Source organism: Myotis brandtii, unplaced genomic scaffold (assembly GCF_000412655.1).
Source record: "Myotis brandtii unplaced genomic scaffold, ASM41265v1 scaffold244, whole genome shotgun sequence".
In the NCBI taxonomy this organism is placed as follows: domain Eukaryota; kingdom Metazoa; phylum Chordata; class Mammalia; order Chiroptera; family Vespertilionidae; genus Myotis; species Myotis brandtii.
This window is the reverse complement of record NW_005359225.1, coordinates 4,523,075-4,544,967: the sequence shown is the minus strand read 5'-3', so window position 1 is coordinate 4,544,967 and position 21,893 is coordinate 4,523,075. Positions and strand designations below refer to the sequence as shown.

The 21,893-nt window shown below is 42.9% G+C and overlaps 1 protein-coding gene and 1 long non-coding RNA gene across 2 annotated transcripts in view; one reads left to right on the top strand and one right to left on the bottom strand.

The window, feature by feature from the left end:
- The window catches only part of CLPB (ClpB homolog, mitochondrial AAA ATPase chaperonin), a 148,560-nt gene that overhangs the window by 106,694 nt on the left and 19,973 nt on the right, over window positions 1–21,893 (bottom strand). Inside the window, exon 3 of the mRNA XM_005867114.2 lies at window positions 4,969–5,055. Within this exon, the coding sequence (XP_005867176.1) occupies window positions 4,969–5,055 (87 nt within the window). The remainder of the gene's footprint in view (window positions 1–4,968; window positions 5,056–21,893) is intronic.
- Window positions 3,706–11,947, top strand: LOC102253803. The gene is made up of 4 exons (XR_313638.2): window positions 3,706–3,927; window positions 7,058–7,212; window positions 10,292–10,364; window positions 11,806–11,947. It is a non-coding gene; the product is annotated as an uncharacterized LOC102253803 (long non-coding RNA).

The window sequence follows — 21,893 nt, the reverse complement described above, 5'->3', positions numbered from 1 at the left end:
CTTTAAATATTTACATATAGGCCTTTCTGTAGATGTATGTTTTTATTTCTTGTGGACAAGTACCTGGGAGTTGGTATTACTGGGTTGTAAGGTAAGAAACTGCCTTTACCTTTATAAGAAACTGCCAAAGTGTTTTCCAAAGTGGCTATACCATCCTGCACCCCTATCAGCAAGGATGACAATTGTTCTGTAACTTTGTCAGCACTTCGTATTGTCAATTTTTCTAAATTTTAGCCATTGTAGTTAATAGGTTATGTAGTGGTATCTCATGATTTTAATTTGCATTTCCCTAAATGACTAATGCTGAGTATCTTTTCATGTGCTTTACCATCCATCTCTTTTTTTAGTGTCTGCACAAATCTTTTGCCCATTAAAAATAATGAGTTGTTTGTCCTTTTCTTACTGATTTATAAGAGTTCTTTATATCTTCTGGCTACCATTCCTTTATCAAATGTATTTTGACAGCTTCTTTTTTGAGGAATCAGAAATTATAAGGATCTAAATCATACCATTTTCTTTCTAAACCACTATCCCCTGCATATACATGGATAAAGGGAATAGGAAAGACTTAAACTTTCAATTTACAAATACCTAGTGCTACTGGACAGAGGATCAAACAATACACTTGGTACCTGCTAAAACTCATGAGACTATTTTTACTTCCACTATAAACACCCAACCAACATTAGGTTTTAAGGAAAGCTACATCTGGAGAAATGGCTCTCCTATAAACAGCTTTTGACCTCCCAGGCTCTGCACCTCCCAAAACCCTGTTCTGGTCTGCCAGGCTCCTGGAATGGTCAACAGTCGTCACACTCCATTGCTGGCCATTGTCCACTGGGAAAGGTAGGAGGCTCCCAATCCATCCCTCAGTGGAAGAGCAAACAGTGGAGCCTGTGGCTGCTTGGACATCAAAGTTGAGCAAACAGGCCTGGGCAGGCCCTGCCTCTCCGCCTATACATCCTGCAAATGCCGTATGAAGGAGCTTCCCTGAGGGGGGTGATGACTTTCAGCTTGCCATAGCGCACATCAAAGTTTGCACCACACACGAACTGGGTGCATGGGTTCGAATCAAGTCACCCAAAAGCGGATACTCAGCCATTGTATCCAGTTTTAATCCTGTGTTTTCCCAAGTAATTAAGCCTTCTTGCTTATGAACTTGTGACTAAGTAAAGCATCACTGAGAGGTTGTAACATCAAAGTGCCTTCCACCGTCTGTCCATGTTTGATAAAATTGGATTTCTTTCCCTTCTTAAAGAAAAACTAATTGAATTTAACTCAAGGCTGGGTATATTTGCACGAGCCGGTAAAGGCTATGCTAATTCACAGTGACCATCCTGGGACCCTGTGGCTTAGCCTTTAGCTGGACTGGGTCAGAGTACAACACAGAATGAGGCACCCAGACTCAGGTTAAATAAATGACTGTGGCATGGAGAGCGCACTGTGGATGGAGAGGGCTGGCAAAAGGATTTTCCTAGTTAGAATGTTGGTTAATCTTTGGCAGAACGGCTACTGAAGACAATGGCCATCACATTATTCAAGTCCTTGATGTCAGTAGTCCCAGTAAGCTTAAGGCAAAGGTTGTAATGCTTATTATCTGAATCTCCTCATAGCCTGGCACATCAGCACCTGACACAGTATAGTTTGAAAAATATTACTGGATGCATGAAATGATAATATGAAGGAATGTCAGAACAAAATTTCCCTCTCCTGAAGAACCAAACTCTCTGTCCCTTGTTTGCCATGCTCATTGGAGAACTCCAATCTAAATTAATACTTGATTTCACTAATTATTTGATTTACAGTGAGTGTGGCATGGTCCCATTTTTGTAAAATTACACATACACACAATGATCAGTCTCTAGATAGAGGGAATTCAGTTCACTGCTACTTTCTTCTTCTATATTATTTTTACAAAAACAATAAACCTATTTTCAGAAAAGAAAATCTCTGGTTCAATCCTGATACAATTATCTTTCCTTTTACCAATATGATTTCTGATCTTGATCCAGTTTAACTCTCCTGTGTACATTTATATTTGTATTTTAATTTACATCACCTCAAACCCTTTTTGGAAATAAAAGGAAGAAATAAATTATAAATTAAGTTCTCATATAGACTTTTAAAATTTTTGTTGTATAGCACTGTATTCTCTATTCAAACTTAAATAAAATAGTACTATTCAAAATTAAATAAGATAACAAATACATACATAAATAAAAGTTCACATGAAGTTAGTCTCCTTAAGAATAGAGACTATTCTGTTTTATGTCCCTAAGGATTTAACATATTAAGCAAGTGCTCACTAAAGGCAATAAAGCAGTTAAGGATGAAATGATTAGGCTACTTTCAGGATCTCTCCCTTGAACTTGGACTGCCAATATTCTAAAGACGACGATTCTCTGCTTTTAGCCTTGAATCAAGGGCTACCCCTCTACCTTCCCTTCATCCAAACTCAATTAAAAGGTGGTGGCATTTCAGGCCTGGCCAATATGATTCCAGAGGGTTTGGTGACTGGTTAGATTAGCATCAGCACACCTCCAATAAAGAAAAACTTTATTGGTAGGTTGTGCTGGTATGGAAGTGATAATTCTTTAGGACTATTCCCAGGACGCCTTACCAACGGGCCTACTCACTCTTACTAATGTACTCTGGAGATACCCTTTTACCAGATTCTATTTTTCCTTTTTTCCACAGCACTTCTTACCTTCTAATATATTATGTGGGTTACTTCTGCACTATATTTGTTTATTGTCTGTCCCTGCCTCTCTCTATTCAGGGACCACCATCTGTATAGAAATAAGCTCTATGAAGGTGGGGATCTTTGTCAAAAACAGTGCCTGGCAAACAGTAGGTGCCCCCCAAAATTTGTGATATGAATAAATAAGCCAACCTGAGATATGCTATTTTCACTAAAAATATGTCTTCTCTGGGTACTGGAAGAAAAGGAGGGCACAAAATGAACACTTAATACACCAATAATTAGTTCTAGGAACCAAAGCAAATAAATACAAGCCAACACTCTCACTTTGCTCAATGAACATCACTGATGTGCTAATGGCCCTGGATAAAGACAGGCCATCAGTTAAACTAACAACTCATTAGATTCAGAAAGAAGTGTCCCCAAAGCACATCACTACTAGCTATCTGTTCACTGATTGACAGTACTCTTAAGTATAGTGTTATTTGCAATTCTGTCCCAATATTGAAAATATACTACACATAAGGGCATTCTCCTCTCTAACCCCTTTTCTTCACCACTGTCTGTCTCTTACAGATGGAGACACCTGCAACCTGGGAAAGACTGGTGGGTAGGGTGGAAGTGGTGGTAGGTGGAGTATCAGTGGTAGAATAAACATGTGCATTTTTGCATAGAGAGGTCTATGTGAGCCGAGAATAGCAACTCACCAGTTGTAACCTGTAGTACATATATTATTATCTCATTTGATTCTCATGAGCACATAGCGAGAATCTACTCTGCTGCCAGATTCAGTCCTCTCACACCCTCTGCTTCGATAATATCCTGTTCACACTGCTCTGACACCACTGGTTACACTATACTCTCTCTACCTGCCTTTCCCCCCCCCACATTAGGCCATGAGCTCCCAAGGTGTCTGGTTACCCAATGATTAGCACAGAGTTTGGCTCAGAGTAAATATTTACCAAATGTTTGTAGAAATGATTAATTTCAGGTGGAGAAACGATGTCCATAGAATTCTGAAATTCAACTAAGGGTCAGAACCAGGACTAAACTCCAGGTCTCAATTGCAAAGTCCATTTACATCAGTTTTTCTTTTAAAAAACTAAGTGCTAGGAGCTAGAGGCAAATAAGGAAGTGGAGTGCTGATCTTGAGCCTAAGAATTTCCCCGTGCTGAGAACAAGTTCACAACAGAAGAGCAGAGAAGAGAGACCTATCTCAAGTACAGGTAAGTCTCTCAGGCAGTCTGAGGCACTGCCACCCCTATATTATAAAATTCCTGTTTTGTTGGTTTCCATCACATTTATGACCTTTCCAAAGGTGGTTAAGACCGGCACATAAAAGCCTTAAAGATCTGCTGGAAGGGAAAATTAAAATTGGTACCTCCAACTATCAGTTACAGTGGCTACTACTAAAGTAGATCACTCTCTTTAAAAGCATTTATTTTTGCTCTTATTTAATCAATTCTTTTGCACATTCACAGCTAGATAGTGGGATGGAAAGGCAGCACTCAACACGAGACTGGGATCTAGCAGAGGGAGGCAGCAGTGAGGTATATATAGTAAAACACACAGACTTTGTAGGCTGCCAGACCAGGTCCTAAATCCTGTCTGTGTAACCTTAAACAAATCACTTTATCTCTTTGGGCTTCAGTTTTCTTACCTCCAAAATGAGAATAACATATATGTTGTGGGGGTGATTGTGAGAATTAGCGATAACTCTCTACACAAAGTAGACTATTTAAATCTTTACACAACAGCTACATTCTAAAGGAATGGGCAAGCAGGTAGGAAAATAGCACGCCTCCAATGGGAGGGCAGGAATGCCCCCACCTTCCCCAATTTCCATTAGAACCTCCAAAGAAACAGCCCAGAGAAGCCCTCGATGGGGACAGATTGTCGACTTCTCAACACAGATAAATGGTGGATAACTCACACAAGTACACTTAACTTAATTGCTTGCGACAGGCTTTCTTTCTTTTTTTAAAATTACATTTATTGACAGGCTTTCAAACATTTCGTTATTTCAGTAATGCAAATGACTTATCTAAGGTCACAAAGCCAGTGAGTTGGAATTCACAGCTATATCTTCTCTCTCAACATCTCCTACATTTTCCATTGCACTGGGTACAGATCAATTCCTTAAGCTGAGTTCACCTTCCTGCCTCTGGAGAAGACAGCAGGGGGACAGGCAAGGGTGAGAGAGGATTCAGTAATGTGATCTGCAGAGATCTGGCTAAGGAAGCCCTGTGTAAAAGGAGATCTCCTACCTGTCGTTTCGGCTGATGGCTGCCACCATAAGTGCTGTCCAGCCAAGTTTGTGCCTTGTGTTGACATCTGCACCTTCCGACAACAGCCTAGAAAGAGAGAAATATTTTCAGTGTATGGCTTCCCATGGACCTAAGAGTGAAGAAATGAGATAGCCAACAAACAGGAATAGAGGCTTTTGAGAATTCAATATCCATCCCAGCACCTCTAGCCAGTCTCCCCAACTCCAGGTTTCCCCTACCCGCCTCTCTCTCTCTTCCCTTAAATGAGTCTGCCCCTTGCTGTTATCCTCCCAGCCTTCTGAAAAAAATCTGCCTTCCCTACCTTCGTACCCTGACACTCCTCCCTCGGTCCAGAATGCTCTCTCCCTGCCTCTATGCCTGTTCTAATCCCACTTTCATGCCATGGGATACGATCCTGGCTGAGGACTCTCCCTGAGAAGGCTCCTTGACTCATTCAGTCCACAGATCTCTCTTCCTTCCTTAGAATTTCCCCATGCTTAGCACCAAATGCCCAGGGACACTTCTTATCTAAGTAGTTCCCAGGTTACAAAAGGATCACTCTCTTCAAGTTTCTCTGTATGGTGGTTGTTTGAAACTTGGAAATTTTTTTAACCCAAGGAAAGATGGAAACAATGATAGAAATGCTAAATTAGGTTTCTAGGAGGTCCACAGGAACTTATTTGACTCTATATGTCAGTGCCTAACATGTAGTAAGGGCTCAATAGTTGTTGGATAAATTAACTAACGCAGGGTTATAAGTATACCACTAAAAGCCTGAATCCTGGGTCCTGGGAACAGAGGGGCCCTACAATGTGGAAGTGGACAGAGAGAAGGGGAATAAATAGAATCAATCCTCAGCACCTACTACAAGTAGGAACTGCCTTCAGAACTTTACATACATGCTCTCATTTACTCTTTGCACAAGCTTAAGGAGATGATACTAAGCTCTTTTTATGGATGAGGTAATAGTGAGGTGAAATGACTCACTGAAGGTCACAAAGCAAGTAAAAGGGCAGTACAATGACTGGAATCCAGGTCAACAACGGCTCTACAGCCTGAATCTTTCTCACCTGACCACCCTTCCTCTATTCTAAACCTGATTCCATGTCACTTGTTAGACAAAAAACTAAATTGACTCCAGCAAATCCACAATATGTGCTGGATTCGATGCTAGATTCTGGGATGAGGAAAAGGCATAGGGTCTACCCTAGGGAACTATACAATTTGGTTGTGGGGAAGGACTCAAGACAGTAGGAAAACAAAGCCTGTAGTGTGTGGAACCCACCAGTAGTGCTATAGGAGGCCAGGAAGGAGGGGACCAAAAGTCAAGAGTGATTCACCAACAAGGCAGGATCTGCTTAGGAGGAAGGGGGAGGGTGTTTGGGGGAACTGGGAGGCTGACTCCTCTTCAGTGGGTTCTAGATGAAAGGGCACTGACAGAATCCAGAAGCTTGGAGTTGAGTCCTGGTACCATTCTTGTGTAGTAAATGATCCTCTGGATCAAGCCAAATAAAAACTCGGTGCTGTTTAGTAAGCAGGTGACTAAGGCTTGGGAGGATAAAATGACACAAAGCCTGAGTAGGGAAGACAGACCAACAAGCACATACGTATACATCAGATGAGTGCTATGAATGGGGACTGCAGGTTGCAGGTGCACAACCAGGGAACCTAACCCAGTCTAGTGACCCAGAGGTCTCTCTTTGGAGGTGATAATAGAGCGCTAGCCAGACAAAAGGAGATGAGGGAGAGGTGGGAGTGCTCCAGGTAGAGGTAAAGCCTCTAACCCAGAGAAGACAGCATGGGGTATATGAAGATCTGAAAGAGGTTTGGCATTACTGGGGCACGCAATGTAAGGAGGGAGTGTCAGGAGAGGAGGCTGGGAAACCCTCATCTCTTATGTCTAGTTTGGAGGATTTCTTCTGGGCCTCTTACCATATATACTGTTAAACTTATTTTATGCAGGAACAATTTTCTATGGCCAAGAATGCTAAAGAGGCAAAAATCTTGGGGATAAATTTTCTATGAGACAAAAAACAACAACAACAACTCTTGTACAAAGCTTCCTTTCTAACTTACACACCTTCCCTAGTATGCAGGCTACGTGGTGCTGTGGAGAGCCCAGGGTTCTGAGAAGTAAAAGACTGGAGTCCTGGATCCTAACTGTGATTTTGATCAATGGTCTCACTTCTCTGCTCCTCAATCCAGAAGACTAGAATATTAGGACCAAATCAGAGATCTGTGAAGGTAAAGACTTGAACTGTGCCTTGAAGAACGGAACAGTTTAGAGACAAGGGATGAAGTGCAAGGCAGTCAAGACACAAGGAATGGGATATTATTCAGAAGCAGGGAAGCAATGTGAAGGTATGTTCAGAGACAATCAGTTAGACCCATCTGGGTGACAGTTCACAGTAGAGAAACAGCTGCTGAGGTATTCAGGGCCTACAACAGGGCCTCAAACCCAAGCTAGGAGGCAAGGCAGTAGGCATAAACCTTTTTTGAGCTATGCACTTCTTTTAGAATATGATCAAAGCTGATGACTCCAGAAAAATGTACAGGAGCATACAACCCCCCCCCCAACACACACACACACACACACACACACACAATTTTTTTACATACAATGTCCAGGGGTTCACAGGTCCTCATGAAATAGTGGACTCTAGGTTAAAAATCTAATCTAAAGAGTTGATAAATGCCTGACATGTGTGCTACTGTCCTGCATTCCTGCATCTAAGTCAGAAATCACAAATCTCTCCAAGCAGTTCTTTCCTGTGGGGCCTCTGAAAGACCCTCAGAATCCTCCTTAACATTGGTTCCAATCAACTACCATCGATCAACTGAAGCTGGCAACAGAGAGGAAACCTATTTGCTATTCCTTAGACTCTCACCATAGGCAGTATGGTTGTCATTGAAGGTTTTGGGGCAAAAGAAATTATAAAATTACCCTAATAGCTTAAGCAGGCTGAATCTGAAAGGGAAGAGAGTAGAAAACGGGGACAAGTAGACCAGTTTGGAGACTGCTATAATACAGACCTGAAGAGATGAGCTAGGGCAGAGACATGAGAAAGCAGGACATGGCTAGGAGAAACAGCACAGCCAGAATCCCTCATGCCTTCAGTGGGCCAGTGATCCGTGTTCCCCTGCCTGGCTGGGCTCAGAGAATTCTGAAAGCAGCACTGCTCTGGAGACAGAGCTAAAAAAAGAAGATTGAGATGCCTCCTCCTCCTGCCCCTTGAGGGCTGAGTGTAGTGTAACAAAAAGAAAAAGGATGAATAAAGGGCTTTGAATAAAGCCCTTTGAATAAAGACCGGAATTCAAATTCTGGTCCAGCTGAATAACCCTGAGCAAATCAATTCTGAGTCTCAGTTTTCTAACCTATCAATTAGGGATGATAAACTCTAATTTACAGCGATTGCAGCGTAATGCCTGGCATATAGCTTGACAGGTAATTTCTACCTCCCACCCTATTCTACTTCTAGTCCTCTGAGGGAACAAGGTGTTCTGGTCTCAAGCCAGTAATGGCAAGTTGGCCAATACTCAGGGGTTCTGAGACAGGGTCACATAGGACCACCTAGATAATTCAACCAGGCTGGCTCTAGGCACTCCTGTGTTAATTTATTCAACAAGCATGTGCACTGACATGCTCTGTGTCCAAGCATATGCTAGCTACTGACAAGGAGACAAGACAGAGGTTCTTGCTATTTAGGACCTAAGCCAACCAGGCTTTTATTTTATTTTTTTAAAAAATATATTTTATTGATTTTTTACAGAGAGGAAGGGAGAGGGATAGAGAGTTAGGAACATCGACGAGAGAGAAACATCGATCAGCTGCCTCCTGCACACTCCCTACTGGGGATGTGCCCGCAACCAAGGTACATGCCCTTGACCAGAATTGAACCTGGGACCCTTGAGTCCCCAGGCCGATGCTCTATCCACTGAGCCAAACCGGTCAGGGCCCAACCAGGCTTTTAAATCTATACTAATAAAAGCCTAGGTGGCCCTTGCACACGACATCGTCACAAGGTGGCCGCCACAAGATGGCCACGCGCACAGCAGAGGTGGGGCCCAGCGCCGCTCTATGCGGTGAGGCCTGGGGGTCCTGCAGCTCTCTGCGGTGAGGAGGAGGCCGGTCCTGGCGTCTCCGCCGCCTCACGCAAAGGAGGCGGGTCGTGGTAGGAGAGGGCAGTTGTGGGCAATCAGGCCGGCAGGGGAGTGGTTAGGGGGCGATCAGGCTGGCAGGCAGAAGTGGTTAGGGGCAATCAGGCAGGCAGGCAGGCAGGCAGGCAGGCAGGCAGGCGAGCGGTTAGGAGCTACCTTAGTTATAGGCTAGATCCCTGGCCCCAGTCGGGGCCCATATGGGAGGCAATCAATCAATGTGTCTCTCTCACACAGATGTTTCTCTCTTTCTCTCACCCTTCCTTCCACTCTCTATAAAAATCAACGGAGCCCTAACCGGTTTGGCTCAGTGGATAGAGCGTTGGTCTACGGACTCAAGGGTCCCAAGTTCGATTCTGGTCGGGGGCATGTACCTTGGTTGCGGGCACATCCCCAGTAGGGAGTGTGCAGGAGGCAGCTGATCGATGTTTCTCTCTCATCGATGTTTCTAACTCTCTCCCCCTCTCCCTTCCTCTCTGTAAAAAATCAATAAATATATTAAAAAAAAAAAAAAGAATAGTCCTAGCCGGTTTGGCTCAGTGGATAAAGTGTCGGCCTGCAGACCAAAGGGTCCCAGGTTTGATTCTGGTCAAGGGCATGTACCATGCTTGCAGGCTCCTCCCCAGCCCAGGCTCTGGTCGGGGCTTGTGCAGGAGGCAACCAATTGATGTGTTTCTCTCACATCAATATTTCTGTCTTACCCTTTCTCTTCCACTCTCCCTAAAAAAATCAATGGAAAAATACCCTTGGGTGAGGATTAACAAAATAAGTAAATAAATAAATAAATAAAGTCTGAAAATTTCACACACACACACACACACACACACACAAGACTACATATGTGTGTGTGTGTGTATATATATGTGTGTGTGTCTGTGTGTGTGTGTGTATATTTATTACTTTTTTCACAAATTGCACTTTAAGATATGCTCATACTGCTAAGTATAGAATTCCATTTTTTAAGCTGCTGAGTAATTTTCCATGCCACATCCTATCAGATTTTCCTTCTCTGCTCTCCCATCTCCACATGAGTAATGCTCAAAGAACATCCTCTTGCATGTGCCCTTTGGACATGTGTATTTCCCTGGAGCATGCACTCAGAGTGAGATGCCTGAGTTATAGCGTTTACATTACTTGGCTTGACTAATTGTGCCAACATCCTTTACAGGATAGCTGCTCCATCTACCCTTCCATCAGCAGGACAGGGGTGTCCCTGTGTACCACTCTCCCAGCCAACTCTTGTAAGTAGCAAGCTTCCTAGTCACTGCAAGTCCAACTGGTGTAAAGGATCTCATATTATTGTTTTAATTTACATGCCTCTGATTACCAACAATTCTGAGCTACTTGTTATATGCGTAATAGCATTTTTGGGTCTCCTTTTCTGTACATTGCAGGGTTCTTTTAAGAGGAGGAATTGCTGGGAGAGAGGGCTCCTCCAAACTTGCTAATTCTTTCAATTAATAGAGCTGAAAGAGTAAAGGGCTGAGTCAGGAGACCTGGGTTCTAGTTCTAGTTCTGCCACCTTCTACTCTTACAACCTAGGGGAGTCATATCATCTCTCTAAGCTTCAAATTCTTCATGGGTCCACTAGGGTTTTAGGAGGTGACAGTTCAATCTGAGGGAAAGGGCTCCACAAACCTGAGGGATCATTCAAAGGCGACAAATCTTAGTGTTCTTCAGTGAGACTCAGCTTTTGAGCCCTACCCAGCTTCCTTATTGAGCATCATTTTTTGCAGCCTCTTGGGGCTGAGGTATAATAGAAAAAGCAATGACCCTGAAGTCTAAAAGCTGGAGTTCAGATTCTGGCTCTGTCACTTACTAGCTGTGAAATGGGGGATATTAATCCCCATTGTGCAAGGTGGTTGTAAGGATTAAAAGAGACAGGAATGATGGCACCTGGTAGATCAAGGAAGGATAAGAACAAACATAAACACCACTAAAAATCAGCCCAAGTACAAACAACTTTTCCAGTTTAGGAGCTGGGTGGGCCCCTCGGCCCCCTCCCTACTTCCCCTCCGTGTGTACAGTAGCCCCAAAAGTTTGGATTTCCCAAAACCAGGTCTCCTCCATTTCATTTTGTTGCTTTGCAAGTGAATGCCCAGCAGGCAGTTATTTCAAAGTCCTGGGCCAGCTGGGCGGGTGGCTGCCTGCTGAGAGTGGCTGAAAGGGCCTCTGAGGCCTAAGAAAGTCACCCTTGGTCTCCCCTATGATTTTCACCAATGGACAAAATGCGGCAAGTGAATTAATCTCTTTTAAAAAGAGCAATGCTTGTGACAGAGCACGGTGTCTCCGAAAAGGTTAGGATTCCATCATCCCAGAGATGATGAGTGGAATGCTTAATGCAGGTTGCCACTCAGGGTAGAGCAGCTTGTGTCCAGGGGCTGGGAGTGGGGGTGGGCACTGCAGGCCTTTCTGCACTGTGGAAGGCCCTTCCCTAATGAACTAGGTCTCCTGCTTGGCAGGGCAGGGGTGGGTGACACTAACTAGGGGTGACCCAGGACAGTAGATAAAGAGACCACACTAGTAGTCCAGAGTTGAATCCCAACTCTTGTACAACTTGCAAGTGGTAGAGCAGGGCAGGAAAATAAGCAGGAGAGACCCCAGTTCAAATGCAGACTCTGGCACTTGCTGGTGGGTAGCTGTGGATGAATGACTGACTTAGCCTCTCTAACCCTCATTTAGTCCCCTCATCTGAGTAACAGCTCCTGGCACTCTGAGCTTGTTTCCACATCTGCTGAAAAACATAGAAGACTGCCAACGCTGCTCCATATTCACACAGAGGTACCATGAAGAGACAATGAGACAAAATCTGTAAAAATACTTGATATGCAATAAAGCAGTGTACAAATACAAGAGCCTATGCTATTATCATTTTCAAATTAGTGTCTATCCATTTTAAGGACATAGATATATGAAAGGTATGCATAGAACTTAGAACATAAGTCCTCATATTTTTCTGTGGATTGATAATGGTCTCAAATCCCCTGGTAAGGGCCGCAGTAGAATAAGGATTTGTTAGCCCAAGAGCTGAGGACTTCCACAGAAGAGTAACAAATCAAAGGGAAAACAAATCTGCTCCGATCTCTGAGATCCAAGAGAGTTCTGAAGGCTACAGACCAAACAGGCAACAGTGATTACCTCTGATTGGGGAGGGAGAGGGGGAATGAGGGAGCCACACTTACTTCTTGCTATGAAGATTTCTGTATTGTTAAGTTTTATTTTTTGTAACAATGAGCATACTATTACTTTAAAAAAACACACACAAAACTTTCTTAGGAAAAAAATAAAATTTATTCTTTCTTCCTCTAAGAAGTCTTCCCTAAGTCAGCCTTGATGCTGCCACAGTGTCTCTGCTAACCTGTATAACAGTTCTCACAGTTTCCTTGTCTCCCTCCCGCAGTAGCATCATGGTCCACCAATATGTCTGTCTTGTGTTGGAAGTTACTTGTTTTATACTTGCGTGTCTGACTCTTCCAAAGAACTTAGGTGCCTGTGTATACGTAGAAGGTGCGGGTGCGGCTTCTCACTCTCAGGGCAGAGGAAACTGAGACATAAACCTGGGCTAGAAGCCCAGTCATGACCCTCTCAGTAACTAGCTGCATGATTCTAGATAACTCTCTCTGAACCTTACTGTTCTCTGCAGTAAAATAAGGGAACTGAATTAAATGGTCCCTCAAGTCCCTACCGGTTCTAAAATCTTAGGATTCTAAATAGGTGTAGCATAAAAATTGAGAAGTGGATTCCTAGCAGACATGGGCATCAGCAAGACTTCCAAAGAAAAGACAGCTCCTCAGGCTTGCTGTATGGAGGAGGGAGGGGAAGTGTCCCACAAAGGATATGGGGCAGTTTTGAGTTATTCTGGCTAACCAGCTTGCTTACTCTGGAGAGGGAGTTACCACTTGATTTTTCTTCCTCCTCCTTTACAACCAATCAATACAAAGCGGCCACTGAACTTCAATTGTGCATTGTTCCAACTGATTTCCGGATCCTTCGCAATGGGCCCTCAGCTGCAGCTGGGGAGGGGGCTGACGGGTTAGGAGCCTTGTCCCACCTGCATCAGAGGCCTGGAAGCAGTGAGCCATGCAGACTCAATCATGATCACTATCTGGGCAACAGGACCCTGGCTGGAGCCTCGCAGAAGGTCCTGTTTACAGTAATAACAGCACCAGGCCAGGCTGTCTGAGCAGAGGCAAGGCGCCTGGGGCTAGAATCCACACAGAGCCTCCATCTGTGCCTCATCTACCCAGTCAGCTGAGCTGGGAGGGGCGGGCAAAGTAGGAAAGGCGGCTTCAGACCCCAGCCTGGGCCAGCCACTTTAGGCAGGGTCCTGGGGCTCTAACTCCACAGACACAAGGCCTCTCAGGCACCTTTTGCTTTTACTACTTGAACTGAGCATCTCTCCTTCAAGGTTCAGCTCAAGACCCTTCCTCTAAGAACAGTGGTTCTCAACCTTCCTAATGCCGCGACCCTTTAATACAGTTCCTCATGTTGTGGTGACCCCCAACCATAAAATTATTTTCGTTGCTACGTAATTTTGCTACTGTTATGAATCGTAATGTAAATATCTGATATGCAGGATGTATTTTCATTGTTACAAATTGAACATAATTAAAGCATAGTGATTAATCACAAAAACAATATGTAATTATATACGTGTTTTCCGATGGTCTTAGGCAACCCCTGTGAAAGGGTCGTTCAACCCCCAAAGGGGTCGCGACTCACAGGTTGAGAACCGCTGCTCTAAGAAGCTCTCTAGAAGTTCTCACTCCAGTGAGTTGGCCCGTCCCAGTACTCTCATGCGTGGGCTACTTGAAAGGGAAGTTGGTGGGCAGTGAGGGGGGAAGGGACTGGCAGCACCTATGAGTGCAGGCACAGGGTATAATGTGCACTTTAAACTTACTGGATTTGAAGAATGACCTGCAGCCATCAATCCAATCCAATCCAACTCTTCCTTTTATACATACAGATATGGATGAGGTTCAGAAAACATCAGCCTTGGAATAGACTGCTCCGGATAGGAGCCTGCACCTGTCTCTTCCAGGCTGGGTGACTGTGGGCAGGTCATATTAACCTCTCTGAACCTCATCAGTCTGCCAGACTTACCTAACAAGGGTGTTGAGATGACCAAGGGAGATAATGTATGTGAAAGCACTTACATTTTCCAAATGTTAGTTGTCACTGTTACTATTGTTCTATCTGTTCAAAGGTGCCAAGGAGGAGCTACAGAACATCAATGAATACTGCTGAATTAAATGGAATAAAGTCCAGTGTTGGTGTAACCATTCTTTGTCCCATCTCTCTTATAGATTCTAGCAGGAACTTGGCACACACTAAAGTGTATAGATTATTTTTTTAGCTTCTTATTTTGAAATGATTTCAAACTTACAGAACAATTACAAAAATAGCACCGAAAAACTCCTCATATGCCCTTTACTCAGATTCTCAGTTCATTTGGCCTCATGTGCTTACCACTCCTTCCTATTTTTTCCTGGACCATGTGAGGGTTAGTTTCAGACATTATCCCCCATTACTTCTGAATACTTCAGCACATATTTCCTAGTTCAAGGACATTCTCTTTCACAATCACTAACCAATAATGATCAAATTCAGAACAGTTAACATTGATAAAATGTTTATCTAATATACAGCCCATATTCAATTTTTCCAATAATCCTAATAAGATCCTTCATAGCAATCTCCCCACCCCATGATCCAGCTATAAGCCAGGATCAATACTGGAATAAAACATTGCATGTGTCTTCAGTTTTTTTTCATCTAGAATAATTCCTCAGGCTTTCTTTGATTTTCATAATAATGATATTTTTGTAGAGTAAGGCTAGTTTGTAGAATGTCCTTCAATTGGGATAACAATTTTTTGAAGAACTACTTCCTGTTATTCACCCATTCATTCCACAAACGTTTCATGAGACTGGTTATTATAGGACTCTGATCGGGATAATGAGGGCACTTCGATGAATTCTGTCCTTGACTTCAAGGTGTTCACTGGACAACTACACATCTGGCAAACAGCTAAAATACAAACAAGGACCCTGGAGGAAAGTACCATGAGTGTAGGTCAGAGCAACAGAGACGACTTCCTGGAGTCAAAGGCATGAGCTGTGCCAGAAAGGGTGGCTAGAAGCAGATTCCCCTAATGATCTCCTGGGATCTTCTAGGAAACATCTCTGCTTGCCCAAGGGGTGTGTGCCATGGCTGAGATTCAATAAAACACGAAAACCAACAATATAAGGCCAGAAAGTGGAGGGGGTAGCCCAGAGCACCCTCATCTGGGTACCTCTGCCCAGGGCTACATGCCACATCCCGGTCAGCAGCTGCCTTGGTGACAAGAAGCAAAGGCCTCCATAGGCAGCTGAGTGTGGGAAAGGGCCATGGGCGCCACCTACTGGCTCCACAGCAGGGCTCTCTAGGCTGCTGTACAGGGCAGCTGGGCAGCTACCAGGAAGCTTGTCACACTATGGCATTGAGACACAGAGGGGGTTCAAACTTCTCAAATAGGGTTGGCATGTGAGCCACCACTGCCGAGCTCCAGAATTTCATGAGACTTTCAGTAAAGAATAGATTGTCAAAAGTCAACCACAATACCTGGCCCCCTACACAGTGGGGGCAAAGATTTGGCCTTCATTAATTCAGGTTCATTCCAGTAACAAAACTTAAGTAGCCTCTTCTTGAAGCCAGCCTCTGTGCTGGACACTGAGATTAACTGGATACGGTCCTAGCCTACAAAGAGCTCCCAGCCTGAATTCGGGATAGGAAAACAGGACAAGTAAGTACACAAATTTAAGTTATTAAGTATCACAGTTGCTCTGAGAGCTGTTTGCACTGGGTCAGTGAGCACACAGCATGCTTGGCTCTTCATGTCTTGCAAAACTTTTGAATGGTGGAATTCAAAAAAAGCTCACATTTCTTGAGTAGCCTACTATGCATCAGGCACTTAACATGTGTGAGCACATCTGATCCTGTGATTAGAGAAGGAGCCTGAGTCTTACACAGAGTAATTGATTTGCTTAAGATTACATAGCCTGTAAGTGGCAGCCTAGAACCGGAGCCCATGCTTCCTCTACTGAACCATACTACCTTCCAAGGCACATATCCCATCTTCTTCCCTCTTTCCTATATAAGCCTGGGGCCAGTGTGTGACATGTATCTGATGGGACTAACCAACTAACAGAAAATGATAAAGAAGGAAAAGCCTTAAGTGAAAAGAAAGTTATCTGAGGAACGGAGATATTCTTTGATTATATCTGCTTTCTAGAACCTTCCCCTTGAAGAGACCTTCACCTAGACTCAAGATGAGAAAGGCCCAATCCATCCCTCCTCCTCCTCTCCCTCCGTTTCCCCCTCCCTCTCTTCCTCACATGGCAATACAATGTTTTAAAGTGGTCTTGCCTTTAGGTTAAACAAATCCAACCAAGAGGTTACAGAAGTATAGGAAGCCCTGGTTCTCAGTAGTCTGGGCTGACTGCAAACTTAACAAAACCCAGGAATACAATGCAGCTGCCAAGAAAGCTAATGCAAGCTCAGACCATATTAATAGCACCATAAAATCTCTAATAAAGGGAACACTGTCCTGCTCCTCACAGTGTGGTCATGCCACACTGCAATTCAGAAGAGGTACCAAAAACTGTGGCCGTTTCATTAGAAAATGAGTAGGATGGGGAGAAGACTTGAAACCACAGTTCAGGGAACTAAGGTTTATTTGGCTTGGAGCTCTGTCTCCTAATATTGAAAGGTCTGAACAGGAAAAGGGAGCAGTTGTAGTCCTAGAGGACAGAGTGGGGACCAAAGAGGGAGTTGTAAAGGGACCTAACTACATAACAGCAGCCTACCATGTGTCAAGTGCCATGCCAGGTGCTTTTACAGAAACAGGGTGGGGCAAAAGTCGTGTACAGTTGTTTGTACGGAAAATAATATAATAATTAATAAATAACAATATAAGAATAAACTGTTTCATGTACTCACAACTGTAAACCTACTTTTGCCCCACTCTGTATTGATTTAGAATTCATCACAAGATAAAATATTTTTCTAATTACCAAGTGCCTTTGCTTACATTATTCCAATTGCCCAGAATGTCTTTCCACCAAGCTCCTTGTATCCAAATACTACCTACCTCCAGGCCCAGACTAAATTCCACCTTGTCTATGAAACCTTAACTTTTCATATGTACTAATTACAATTTTCTTACCAGTTGGCAAGTTCCTTGAAAGGCAAAGATCATCATGATACAAACTTTACGCTCCTTAATGCTGAATGGGGCATACTGGTCATAATGGGCCTTATGGATGAATATATGCCAAAGAATATACAGAAATGGCCAATCAGCATATACTAGTAAAAAGATGCTCAACATCATTAGCCATCAGGGAAATACAAATCAAAACCACAATGAGATATCACTTCACATATACTAGGATGGCTATAATAAAAAAGATAGACACTAAAAAATGTTGGCAAAGATGTGGAGAAATCAGACCCCTCACATTCACTGCTGTGAGAATATAAAATGGTATAGCCACTTCGGAAAACAGTTGGGCAGTTCCTCAAAATGTTAAACAGTTACCATAGGACCCAGCAGTTCCACTCCTAGATATCTCTAGGTATCTTTTCAAGAGATATGGAAACATACCTTCACACAAAAACCTATACACAAATGGTCATAGGAACACCGAATATTCACAGCAGCATTAGTTTTAATAGCCAAAAAGTGAAAACAAAAATGTCTATCAATTAATGAATGTATATGTGGTATATCTATACAGAGAATATTATCAGCCATAAAAAGGAATGAAGGACAGATGCCTGCTATAACATGATGAATCTTGAAAACATGCTAAGTGAATACCTGACACAAAAGGCCACATATCAGATGATTTTATTTACATGAAATGTTCAGATAGGCCAGTGGTTCTCAACCTTCTGGCCCTTTAAATACAGTTCCTCATGTTGTGACCCAACCATAAAATTATTTTTGTTGCTACTTCATAACTGTAATGTTGCTACTGTTATGAATCGTAATGTAAATATCTGATATGCAGGATGGTCTTAGGCGACTCCTGTGAAAGGGTTGTTCAACCGCCAAAGGGGTGCAACCCACAGGTTGAGAACCGCGGAGATAGGCAAATCCAGAGACAGAAAGTTGCTTAGGAGTTGCCAGGGTCTGGGGGAGGGGGAAACAAGGGAACATCCCTATATTCCTATGAACATTCATGTACAGGTTTGTGTGTGAATGTATGTTTCCATACTTCTTAGGCAGATACCTAGAAGTGGAACTACTGGGTCCTATTGTAACTCTATGTTTAACATTTTGAGGAACTGCCAGACTGTTTTCCAAAGTGGCTACACCATTTTACATTCTCACAGCAGTGAATGTAAGGAGTCTGCTAATGGGACTGGGGTGTTTTTTGGGGGTTTGGTGATGAAAATGTTCTAGAGTTAGTGGTTATGGTTGCATAATCTTATAAAAAACTAAAAACTGAACTGTATACTTTAAAAGGGTGAATTTTGACAGCTGATTCTCACAGCCAGTTGGCCTGGAGGTCAAATCCCCCTAGTATTAACTACAACAATCAAGGCTTAACTACAACAAGACTGTGCACAAAGACCACTAGGGGGTGCACCAAGAAAGCATAAAAAATGCGGAGACAAAGAAACAGGACAAAATTGTCAATGGAGGATATTGAGTTCAGAACCACACTTTTGAGGTCTCTCAAGAGGCTTCTAGAGTCTGTCGATAAACTTGATGAGATGTACAGGAAATCTAATGAGACCCTCGATGGTGTGATAAAGGACCATCTAGAAAGTAAGCATACACTGACTGAAATAAATTCTAACTCTCTATCCCTCTCCCTTCCTCTCTGTTAAATATCAATAAAATATATTTTAAAAAAAGAAAAGAAGAGAAAAGTTATTTGAAGAAATAATGACAGAAAACTTCCCCTACCTGGTGAAAGAAATAGACTTCCAAGTCCAGGAAGCGCAGAGAACCCCAAACAAAAGGAATCCAAAGAGGACCACACCAAGACACATCATAATTAAAATGCCAAGAGCAAAAGACAAAGAGAGAATCTTAAAAGCAGCAAGAGAAAAAAAGTCAGTTACCTATAAGGGAGTACCCATACGACTGTCAGCTGATTTCTCAACAGAAACTTTGCAGGCCAGAAGGGAGTGGCAAGAAATATTCAAAGTGATGAATAGCAAGAACCTACAACCAAGATTACTTTATCCAGCAAAGCTATCATTCAGAATTGAAGGTCAGATAAAGAGCTTCACAGATAAGGAAAAGCTAAAGGAGTTCATCACCACCAAACCAGTATTATATGAAATGCTGAAAGGTATCCTTTAAGAAGAGGAAGAAGAAGAAAAAGGTAAAGATACAAATTATGAACACCAAATATGCATCTATCAACAAGTGAATCTAAGAATCAAGTGAATAAATAATCTGATGAACAGAATGAACTGTTGATTATAATAGAATCAGGGACATAGAAAGGGAATGGACTGACTATTCTTGCGGGGGGAAAGGGTGTGGGAGATGCGGGAAGAGACTGGACAAAAATCGTGCACCTATGGATGAGGACAGTGGGTGGGGAGTGAGGGCGGAGGGTGGGGTGGGAACTGGAAGGAAGGGAGCTATGGGGGTAAAAAAAAGAGGAACAAATGTAATAATCTGAACAATAAAGATTTAATAAAAAAATAAATAAATAAAAAGAATCTCTAGAACAGAGGAGCAAAAAAAATAAAAATAAAAATAAAAGGGTGAATTTTATGGTTATGTGAATTCTCTCTCAAAAGGAAAAAGAATAAATGAATGAATAAATGCTGATCAATCAGAGTTTTCTTATCCTTCAGGAGGCAGAAAGTGCCTTAAAACTAGAGGTGCCCAACTATTGGCAGGATGTTGCCCATCAGAGAATCTAAAGAGGGAACTTGAATGAGGCCAGAGACGAAAGTGCCTTGGATCCTGTCTGACCCATACTGGGAAGGTGGGGGTGGATGGGGCTGTGACTGAGCCCAAATGGGTTCTGGGAAGGTTCCTGCCCAGCCTGCTAGAATCTCAACCCTTGGAAATTCCAGGGGCCTCCCCTAATTATGTGCTTCATATCCTGTCTCTGCTCACTGTCCATCTGGGGAAGGTTCCTGCCCAGCCTGCTAGAATCTCAACCCTCTCAACCCTTGGAAATTCCAGGGACCTCCCCTAATTATGTGTTTCATATCCTGTCTCTGCTCACTGTCCATCTACAAAGACAGACCAAACACAGAGTTCCCAGAAGGCCTGGGTGCTATCCCCCCAAACAAAAGACTCTGAGATAGAAGCCTCAGCCCAGCCTCAGAGAGGATTCTTATGCAGCCTCCTGGCTCCCATCCACATGAATGGAGAATCCTGGAGACCAGACAGCCTGCCCAGCTGCTGCACCCTGCTGCTGAGTAGCCTCTGGGGAACAAACAGGATTTCATTCAACCAATCAATCAACTGGCCAGACTTCATCTGTACTATGTGCCTTCTGAGTGCCCACTCAGCCTGTGATAGCACAGCCTAGGTGAGGAGACATAGATATGAAGCAAGTGAGGAAGAAGACAAGGAGGTAAAAACTAAACATGATACTGTGTGGCTCAGACTTTAAGGCCTCAGGAATTTTGATAAGATCGATCAACATGGGTTAGAACAAGCTGTGAACTGCAGTGAGAAAAAGCACATACGTACCTTGAATTCATGTGGGCACTAAATCTGTCTGAGCCTCAAGTTGTCTCATCTAGATAAGGGGCATAATACAATCTCTTTTGCAATACTGCAGCAAGGAATGAAGATAATACAGTATCTAATACTCTGCCTCACACAGAGTGGGTATTAAATACAGCTATTACTACTAGTGAGGATGAGCTTTCTGGAAGAGAAAGGGCAATAAAGCCTAAATAGGATCTAGACAGACAGAAGTACAGGGGTGGAGTTGGAAGCACTGCAAAGGCTCACAGGTAGGAATGATTTAGTAAGCTATATGTCTGGACAGTGAGAAGCCAAGTTTGACAGGTATGGGGGTTCTTGGGAAGGAGGGAAAGGCCAGGCTTGGCTGGCAAGTGGGAACAGGAATGTCAATGAAGAGGAGAGTTGGGGGAGGACAGATAAGGGATCTAGATTTGACTGTTTATTTTCAGGAACCTTGTGGATTCCCAAAAAGGCAAATAAAAATGGTTCTCCCTTTAGCTAGAAAACATCTCCCTGAGCCTGGAAGAGTGCTAAGGAAATTGAGACCCAGGCAAGCCTCTCTGTGTTTCTGACCTCACAGACTCCTCATCTGTGAAAAGAAGTGGTGGGCCACTTCCAAGTGGGCAAATTACTTAAGGAAACAGATTTTCTGTTTCATCATCTGTGAAATGGGATTATATTACTTGCACAGTTGTGAAGATTTAGTTATTAAAGCCTCACATAATGCCTGCCACAAAAAAGGCATCCAATAAACATCAGCCACTAATAATATTTAAGTTATTAGTATATTTCTTTATAATATTTTATAATATATGCATACAAATAATATATATAAAATAATATACAAAACTTTAATAAACATTAAATAAAATTCTGGATATATGTGGATTCTTAAAAAAATAAAACTAAGCGTAATAGGCTTGTGTTTTGTTTGCTTCACTTTAATATACACTGAGTGGCCAGATTATTATGACCACCTGACGTTTGTAGGCAAATTAGCTGTACACTGCATCGTATGGGATATGGAAGCCCAAGGCCTGTTCGAACA